Genomic DNA, 10208 nt, shown 5'->3' on the forward strand with positions numbered 1-10208 from the left:
CCTCATGCTTCATCAGGACATAACAAATAACAGAAATAACAGACATTTCTAGTCAGCAGGTGTCATGTCACTGGAAATGAGTTTACACTTACAGGCTTTTTAGAACAAAAACAGAATATGTGGGGGTAATGTGCACAGGTAATTGTTCCATTTCGTCCCGGTGTCTGCTCAGGGTGTCACTAGAGGGATTCCCCACCGCAGTGCTGTGTGGGCGCCGAGTTTCACAGAAATGAGCGCTTGACTGCTGCGCATCTCCTCTTGAACTTCTCAGAGCCCGAGACTGAGAGGCTCCTCCCCTGCCACACCAATCAAGATAACGTTTAAGAAAAGGACACCGAGAGGCTTGAAAACAGATTTAAACGGAGGAGCTCACATGATCAAAGGTAAGCGGCAGGAGCTTCTTATTTTAAATGAATGACGGCATTTTTCAACATCATACTTAGACTGCTTCTAATGTTTACTTAAAGCGCAGCACTTTCAGTCACTCCACTCCGTGACAGTGTAGAATCTCAAGATAACATTAACAACATTATTTTAGTGTAAATTGAGAAGTCTGTCATTCATCTTAGACTGTCTAGTAATTATATAACTTCTAAGAGTTTAAAATCTTTTAAATTCATATTTCAAACTAATAAAGTTTAACAAACATGTGATCAGGTGTCTTTTTGCATAGTATGTATTGTAGTTGTGTTAATGCTCTTTTATAGATACATACCTGGCGCTTTTTTTTGTCATGCATAAATCTCAAATGGGTCACGTTTCTTTGCTCTGACAGAAATGAAAACCCACTTCTTACCCCCATGCACTCTCGTTGCAAATGAGTATGGCCTAGAGTCTAGGTAAAAAAGTGATTACTGCAGATGTAGGGCTGCAGAGGAGAAGCTGTGCAGGGCACTTACTAACATTTTCTTTACTAAAAGAAATGTAATTTGAAAGTTACTGTTTTAAACTGAACTTTATTAGCTTAATAAACTAATACATTTGATCTTGTCAAACCCAATTTTTCTCATTTTCAGTTAAACGAGTCAATCTTAGTAGAAAGAGTCACATTAAACTACAACTGCATCACCTTTGTTAATGTGTTTCATTTTATTTTTATTTGCAGACATGAACCTGGATGAGGACAGTGGCCTGTCAGTCAGCTGCGGCAACGGCAAACTGAGACAGTGGCTAATCGATCAGATTGATAGCAGGAGATATCCCGGCTTGATTTGGGAAAATGATCAAAAGTCCATCTTTAGGATTCCGTGGAAGCACGCAGGAAAACAAGACTATAACAGAGAGGAGGATGCTGCACTCTTTAAGGTCAGGCCCATCCCACCTGTCTCCTCACACTACACCTGAATTCTATGACAATTGCATTTTTAAACACACTCTTGCATATGTAAAAATGTAGTAATGCGGTTACTCCAAAAAGCAGATTTTGATTCCATTCTTCAGAGCTCTAACTTTTTACAATTATTGGTACACATGCACAACTAAAGAGGAAGTGTAAATTAATCTATTCAATGATTGTTTCAGGCATGGGCATTGTTTAAGGGAAAATATAAGGAAGGAGTTGACAAGCCAGATCCCCCCACATGGAAGACCAGACTACGCTGCGCTCTTAATAAAAGCAATGACTTCGATGAGTTAGTGGACAGAAGCCAACTGGACATCTCAGAGCCCTATAAAGTCTACAGAATCATTCCTGAGGAAGCCAAAAAAGGTAAGTATGTGTACATATCATCAGAATTCTGTGTAGTTTGTGAGGATTCCATTCAGCTGAGTTGGTGTCATTTTGTATGCTGTGGCAGATGTAACAAAGTGAGGAGTAAACTAGTATCTTAGTTGAAATTTGATAACAAATTGTAAAGCCGTGCCACAGAAATGGTTAATTTGCATGTACACTGCTGCATTTCAAAAACCATCTCTTGTTTATAGACTATTGGCATTTTTTTTACATGCATATGCACCACTGCAGTTGATTCTGATGAGGCAGGAAGCACAAAGGAAGCCAAAGCATGTACCAAAAAGGCCGTAGTGCTTTTTTTAGAGGGCTTCGGTTACTAAGTGCAGTGTGCACATAACAACCAGGCGACCTCCAGCCTTGCATAACTAAGTCTCATACAATCATACAATGTTTTTGTCCCTCCAAAGCAGTTCATGCTATCTGTGCTGACGCTTAATTCTTGAAATGAGCTAGAGTTAGGTTGGCACTTGCCTCAGTAGTCTGTTACACTCACTTTGCAAAACACCCTGTCACTCAGATGAAAATAGCAGGATCTCACAAGTGCACAGAAAGTATTCATGGTTTTAACATGCCAAAATAAATTATGTTGGTTAGGTTCACATATTCTCAGTTTATTGTTAATCTGCTCAATACAAATGTGTTTTGATCCTGGATTGTTGTCAAAGACGTTTCTTTGGTGGATGGGAGCTATTATAAGCAATGTCATTGTCAAAAGCATGGCAATTACTGTGGACCAGTTAATGTATTCCTTGTTTTGTGCATTTACAGGAATGAAGATGAGCAGTGTGGAGGAGACAACATCACATGGAAATGCCCATGGCTATGTTCCTTCATATACGTCCCTGCACAATCAGGTCAGCAGATTTTGTGGCTTCTACATGCTATAGAGTGGCCCCAGCCTGTAAATGAATCTGCAAGGATTTCAAATGTCTTAGTTTAATGGCCACCCCTACGGTCCTTTCTCAGGTACCTGGCTATATGGTTTCTCAGGAGAGAAGGGACTGGAGAGATTACTCACCACCAGAACAACAACCACTTCCTCCTCCACATCACCATGGGCCACATGCAGAGATGCAGTATGGTCAGTGCCACTACCCATCACCGTTCAGCCGGGCTTGGCCTGGTTCACATGCAGAAAATGGTAAGACATGGCCATACACACATACATTTAGAGATGGTCAAGATTGTGAAACTGCAGATGTAATCACTGACTGTGTATGAAGGTGTGACTGTAATGCTCAGCAGATATACAGTATGATACAATGTATTATCTGATGTATTACATACATCTTTCAGCTGCTTTAATGAGCATGAAAATATGCCCTTTCTCAAATAATATCCAAATAATAGCACCGATTTCCAACCACAGACATCTGAGACATCCTGTCTGTCCTTTTATTAATAAGAAGTAAGGCCATCATTAAAGTTGTTACTTTAATGATGTTAAAATGTTAAGAGCACTTGCAATCACACTGATTTCTTTCATCATGTAATGCTCGGATCCATTAGGCTTTAACAGGTCAACATGTCAGTGATCTTTGACTTGCAGGTCGTTTAAAATGTTACAGTTATCAGTAAACCGTTATCACAATCCTTCACATATAGTTGACAGTCAAATTCAAGTTTGATCTTTAAGGTGGAAACCCCCCCTAACAAATACAAGTTCAAAGACTGTTTTGCCGCTAACTTTTTTAAGGTGCGAACAAGAACAAGGCTGAAGTTTTGGTGATTAATAAACCCATACAAAAGCCTGTGTTAATGAGAACAGCAATATTAAGGAGAAATTGCGTGAGAAGTATGAATTATAAGTTAGTTAAGCTCTGAACTTGAATACAAATTTACTGGCCCTTATTTCAAAACAATACCAAGCAGCAGTTGTACATTATTCCTTCCTTGTAGATTAAGATATTAATTTGATCTTCTCAGGTGCAGAACTTAAATAGTCATTATGCTTAGTACCAAACGTATAGTTGGACAACTGATGATTAATTAAACAGGATAACACAGTATACTGTACTTGTACACTTGTACAAGATTATATATATACTTTTTGTTGCGTTGCTTGTGATGCTGAAGAACTCTAACGCAAAGTCTGTTCTAGAAAACAATTAAGTTCAAAATTTTAATCAAATTAAAAGGACAAATATAATGCCCGTGAATTTAGCTGGTTGATTCAGCAGCCATGCAGTGCTGATCAGTGGTCCGTGCAGAAAAAGAGACAAATTTGTTTATGTGGATGGCCTGGTTGTTTTTGCATATGCCTGGACGATGTGTGAACATGTGAGTTCTGTGCCTGTGGTGTAATATCTTTTCACATTCAATACATTAATTATGCCCAGTATTTATTAAAAACAATTTCTGTGCAGGTTTTCAGCTCTCCTTCCACACCTACTTTTCAGAGTCCCAACCGCCCGTCTACACAGTTGACCACAACAATGCCATAACAGGTAAAGAATTATCTTGGCTTCATTGAAAGACAGATAAACAGACGTTCACTTACATGCTTGTTTATTTTAATAAACCATATTTGCATATACAGATAAGAAACTACAAACACCTACTTACTTCCCTATTCTGAACTCAGAGCAGCAGGCCATGTGCCATAGTGAGCAGTGAGGTTTTTTTATTTATCACATGATGATAGATTAAAAAGAAAGAAGGTTAAAGAGATGCCAGGAATGATACGAGAGAAGTGTGCAATACGTTGCACACCAGTATTACTGAGAATAAAGTTTTGACATTTTAGAGACTACATCTGACAAGGCTGTGAGGCTCCGACTGTGATACTGACAAAGTTTCCTACAAGGATCGATCCGCTAAATGCTCATATCTCTTTTCCAGATTTCAGCTTGCATGTGTCCCTATACTACAGAGAGTCTCTGGTAAAGGAGATTACCACCACCAGCCCAGAAGGTTGTCGGATCACCTCTTCTCCCTCCTCCTCTCCATCCTCTTCCTCTTCTTCTTCCCCATGCCCAGAGGACAAGTTTCACAGCGGGGCAGAAGTCATCCTTTTTCCATTCCCGTACCCTGAGTCTCACAGGCAGGGTGCTGAGATGCTTCCTAATGTACTGGAGAGGGGGGTGCTCCTGTGGATGATGTCTGATGGCTTATACGCTAAGCGCCTCTGCCAGGGACGAGTGTACTGGGAGGGACCTCTGGCTCCGTATACGGATAAGCCAAACAAGCTGGAGAAGGAGCAGCCATGCAAACTGTTTGACACCCAGCAATTCCTTATTGGTAAGCACTAATATGTTTCTGTAGCATTGTGTAGGTTTGGACACACTAACAGAAATGCCTGTGCAATATGATGCGGTTCAATACAATATTCCTGCACAAACATTAATGTGAACTTTATAATGTTAACCTTTTGTTCAGAGAGTGAAGGAAGACTATATATATTAGATATAAGATATTAAGCTCCTTTACTTCAGTCAAGTCCTTTTTTATTTACATATCCCAAAACCACAAATTCTCCTCGAAGGGCCTTATAATCCATAGAACATATATACACCCTCTATCCTTAGAGACATAAAAACAAGTAAAAGTCCTGTGTTTAAAATGTTACCTAACATGTTTATTAATCTACAGTGTGACCACAACTATTTGTGTATCCCACAGGAGGAGCTGAAAAATACATTAATGATCATTCATATCTGCGTACAACTACATTATACGGTGATATAAAACATTTGCTAAATAGGGGATTAAAGTAAAGTGTTACCATGTAAGCAGCTGATTGGGTAGAGCTAATTTGAACTACTTTAGTCAGTTTGGTAGTTTGATCTATAGTGATGCATCATATTTTATTAGATGATCATGTTTTGTATGTAAAATTTAGGTAACTAGCTTACTGTCTGATAAATCCAGTAGAGTAAAAAGCGCAATATTTCTTCCTAAAATGTAGCAAAGTATATTGAAAAAGGTATAGCATAATATGGACTCCATCAACAAACGTTTTTTATCCCATGGTGTATACTCCAAATACGGATTTAGCTTTCATTGCTCATTGAATTCTTTAAGCAATGATAATTCTTTAAGCAGTGCCCCATTAACCACCAGCTATTTACAGTAAGACGATGGTTGTCATCATGTTGATAATGGCTGTGATGATGTTGATTATAATAATGAAGGAGAGGCTGCAGGTGCTTTAGCTGGGTAAGTCCCTCTCAGTGTTGAGGTAGCACTAAAGCTAGTCACATTTTCAACAGGGGGCCAAAGTGTGTGGAGTCCCCACCCACCTCCTGTGGTCCACCACACAGAATGACAAGATGTGTTTTCTGTGCCATTTCACACTGAATTTCCATCATCCTCATCAGTGGTTTCCAGAATAGTCGTCACGATTAGGGAAAATGCTCTGTGAGCTATTTGGGGTTTTTTAATGTGTCTTTATCGTATAATTTAAAGCTTGGGTGTATGATAAGTAGCACAGTTAGTTTGTTGTGGGTGATGCACATTATTCTATTCTCCTTTCTTCTCTCAGAGCTTCAAGATTTTGCCCATACTGGCCGTCATTTACCGAGACACCAGGTGGTGCTATGTTTTGGAGATGAGTACCCTGACCCACAACGGCAGAGGAAAATGATCACAGCACAGGTACCAATACAATGCAAAGATTTACCTGGTAATTGAATGTCATAATTCCTCTAACAGCCATATATCAATATTGGCTAATTCATATATGGTTGTTAGGAATAGCCTAATTTTTTGAAATTATGGACCTCAATACTATCTTACTAATGCAAAATGCAGTAACTAGCAAACTTCTTAGACCTGAATCTGACTTTATTTTTGCAAACATATTATACAAAACTAATATGCAATTTCTGTGAAAAAACTGGGCATACTGTAAAACGGGGCTGAAATAAAGCCAAACAGCAGTAACCATATAAAGCCAGAGCACCAACTCACGCTTGCTGGTGAGATAGCTACAGCTAGCTTTAGCCAAATTTACTCATTTTATCTGTAATTAAAAAAGCCAATTTTAGAGAAGACTTAAGTTTTCATAACTGAATGAGGCAGTAATTAAATAAAATCAATAATGAGGAGAGAAAACACAGCTTAGTGACTCAGTGACTAGTTGAATTCATGCATACAGAGTGGTTAAGCTGAATTTTAATGTATTAACATGTGAATTAACCTATTATATTGAATTCAGTGAAAATATTATAATAGTAGTTGAGTCCAACAAACAGACACAAAATCTATTTAAAGAAACTGGTTAAAATTGTCAAGAAAGCTAGAAGAAAAGCAGTATATGCATTAGGTACTGATCTCTTCCTTTGTAGGTCGCAATAGCGTAACACGATTCAGCAGTCACCCACATATTTCATACAGAGACCTAATTTCATTTTAGGTGGAGCCAGTGTTTGCCAGAAAACTGGTGTACTATTACCAGCACAACAATGGCCACTACCTGCGGGCTTATGATCACATCCAGGAACAGAACACATCTCCATCAATCGACTACCCTTCCCAGAGACCTCTACAGCATATTCAAGAGTGACAAGCATGCACACACACACACACACACACACACACACACACACACACACACACACACACACACACGCACACACGTACATTGTACAGGAGGGCATGAATGTAAATGTGAATGTAAAGCACTGCCCATTTATCACGTCTTGTGACTGCAGTGCTGTGTACTGTAAATGGTAGGAGATGTCATGGTACTGAGGGGTAGATTTGGGGAAGACCCTGTTGTTTTCACTTGCACACCTTTGCATCGTAGTCTTTGTGTGACTGTGGAGTAATGTTTTTTTTTTCTCTACAAGTATTATTGTGACAGTGTGAAGGATGCGGTTTGAGGGTGGGGGTATGAGGGGAGCGGAGGGCGACTGAGACAGGAAGTACTAGCACAGGTGCACAGGAAGAATGGCCCCTAAGACAAACACTGCTATGTCAAAGGGACAAAACAGTATGAATGAATACTTCTTGTATTATTATTTATTGTATTGTATATAAGCCTTAACATTTGCTTAGATGAGCAAGTGAACAGTCAAGTATCATTGCTTTGTCCATTGCAGACCTCAACTCTGGGTTTCATTGCAAAAAAAAAAAAAAGAACTGATGTTATCACTGGTCTGGTGGTGTAGTAGAGGAAGCTGTTATCACAAATTGTTTACCTCTGGGCTGCTACATGTATTGCACTTCCAAAAATCTCTTTCTACTGAATCTGGTCAGCTTTTTAAAAAAACATCTGATTCCTTTTAATTATGTCAAACTGATCAAACAAAAATCACAAAGCCGTTTTTTGAGATGGTAATCAAGATTCAACTACTTTCCCTGCAGTAGATGGAGACCAAAGCCCGTACGTCCACCTTATATACATGCCAGTAATATCAAGCCATTCAGTGTTTGTTTACATATATATCTAATGTTGGTTAGCATTAGATTGTTACAAGTGCAGAAGCTTTTCAAACATTTATTAGTTTGAAACAAAAGAAAAAGGCAAAGCAGAGAACTGCCTCATGCTGAATTGAAAGGTGCTGGTTAAATAAAGCTGGTTCCCAACCTGATGCTCGGGACCCCCACAAGGGTTCATAAGGTAGTCTAAGAATTCACCAGATAATTACAGAGACAGCTAATTATTATTATTTTATTTTATGTATAAAATCATAATTGAGTGCTTTTCAGCTTTTTGTCTTTGTCTAGTATATGTATAGTTTTCTTCTTGAGGTCTCTAAAAATTATTCAAATGAAATAATCTGATTTGAAAACCCATTTTCGGTTGAACTGCTCACAAGGTCCACTGGCCTACAACACATGATCAGAGAGCAGCTCACTAGAAAAGAGTGGGCTTGGTGGGCGGTCTTAACCTCACTGGACTGAAGGAAGTTAACTGGAAAAATCACACTCATCCCGTAACTTGCAAGGAAACCATACCTGTTCCTCTTGACCTGAAACTAGCGGCCTCACAAATGAGAAGAAAAACTACCTTTTGTGGTCTGAATGTACGTTGAGCCAGGGAGGAGCTCTCTGGTTCCCATGCCTGAGATTCTGTAGAGGTAGGGATGTAACATCCACACAAAAGCTATCTAAAGATTCTAACAACCTACTTAGGAATGTGTATACATCATAAGAATCCAGCAGTGACAATAATTTAATTCCTCATGTTATTGGGGTCCTGATGCTGCAGTTGAATGGATAAAAGTTTTGTTATGTTTTTCTTCTGTGGTCCAGAGTTTCGATCTCTGCGTTTACTTCCTTCACACTTAAACCACATCACTTTCACAATGGCTTCAAATGTCTGACCAAAATCACAGGCAGGAATGTTTTTCTTTTTTTAGTGTGTGTGTGTGTGTGTGTGTGTGTGTGTGTGTAAACCATAAATCCTTTTTCCCCTCAAAGTCAGTCAGTTCCCCTGATTCTGTGCTGGGTTCACATAATGATTCACATTACTTCACAGTCAGACACTTGACTCATTCAAAGTAATATTCTATAGTGAAAATGTTACCAACTCCATGTACAGTTCACTGTTGTGGTAAATTTTGTGTGCGTGTGTGTGTGTAGTAAAGGGCCACATGTGTGCGTGTGTGGGTGAGTACATGAGTGTCACACAGTTGCACTATTACTGTTATCAGGAATTGACATTTATGGACTCAGGATAAAACATGTGACTCCCCCACCTACAACATCAGTGACTCAAACATAGACACACACCCTATTCACATCACACTTTACAGTTACAGTAAAACATGCAGAACAAACTACAGAGGAAATCAGAGTGTGCATATTTAAAAAAAACTGTCCTAACATTTTGTACAATATATTTTTGGAGAATGACAAAGACTTGGAGTAATAAGGAGATTGATTAATATAAACTGTAAAACTGCCATATTGATAAATGATGTATTGTGAAATAAAGTCATCAATCTTCTACTATTCATGTCTGCTGTGCTGTTTCATCTTTGAGCTCTTTTTGATTTACAAACAAAGAAACGGAGGATGAGAGAGTCATATTTGGTTTGAAAAAGAACCCCCCCCCCCAAAAAAAAAGAAAGGAAAAAGAAAAGCACATTAACACTTGCCATGGTGTTTCCCCCTCTGCAGGAAGCCACATCATTTGTAGTCAGGCTTCAGTTTTTCCGCCTGTATGAGCCGTTACTCCAAGTGACTGCGCCTTAGCCCTTCAGTCGAAGCTCTGGAACAGACAGTTTAGTCAGGTACTGCACCAAATATCACCAATAACGCTTTTTTTTTGCAGAGAAAGGAAACTAACACCAGCATATCAAATCCACACTATCCCGTCTATGATTAATCTGACTGGGCAAATGGTGATTCATTATCCAGTGTGTCAGTCTTTATGCTTAATCTTTCCACTTGAAAAGGAGCAACAAATTGTGTCACAAAAAATGGTTTAGCATTGTTATCTCTATCTGATCCTGTTGTTGCTACTTTCACACGTGGATCTTTTTTGGGGGTTTCACTGCAATTACATTGGCATTAACACTGATCA

At 39.0% G+C, this 10208-nt stretch overlaps 1 protein-coding gene across 2 annotated transcripts; it reads left to right on the top strand.

Moving 5' to 3' along the window:
* Positions 1–261: 261 nt before the first annotated feature.
* On the top strand, positions 262–9634 carry irf4a (interferon regulatory factor 4a). 2 transcript variants are annotated; one of them, XM_051407433.1, is made up of 9 exons: positions 262–383; positions 1106–1305; positions 1522–1708; positions 2501–2586; positions 2699–2873; positions 4099–4179; positions 4574–4972; positions 6216–6328; positions 7089–9634. In XM_051407433.1, exons 1-9 carry the CDS (start codon positions 374–376, stop codon positions 7236–7238), a joined length of 1401 nt encoding a protein of 466 aa, XP_051263393.1. In that variant the 5' UTR covers positions 262–373; the 3' UTR covers positions 7239–9634. The 2 variants fall into 2 exon arrangements, with proteins under 2 accessions (XP_051263393.1, XP_051263384.1); XM_051407424.1 differs by having other exon boundaries at positions 272–383; positions 4132–4179.
* The last annotated feature ends 574 nt before the right edge of the window (positions 9635–10208 follow it).

Source organism: Dicentrarchus labrax, unplaced genomic scaffold (genome assembly GCF_905237075.1).
Source record: "Dicentrarchus labrax unplaced genomic scaffold, dlabrax2021, whole genome shotgun sequence".
Classification (NCBI taxonomy): Eukaryota; Metazoa; Chordata; class Actinopteri; family Moronidae; genus Dicentrarchus; species Dicentrarchus labrax.

Coding starts and splice junctions, on each gene's coding strand:
- irf4a (XM_051407433.1), top strand. Junction 2,874..4,098: donor TGGTTCACATGCAGAAAATG/GTAAGACATGGC, acceptor ATTTCTGTGCAG/GTTTTCAGCTCTCCTTCCAC. Junction 6,329..7,088: donor GGAAAATGATCACAGCACAG/GTACCAATACAA, acceptor ATTTCATTTTAG/GTGGAGCCAGTGTTTGCCAG.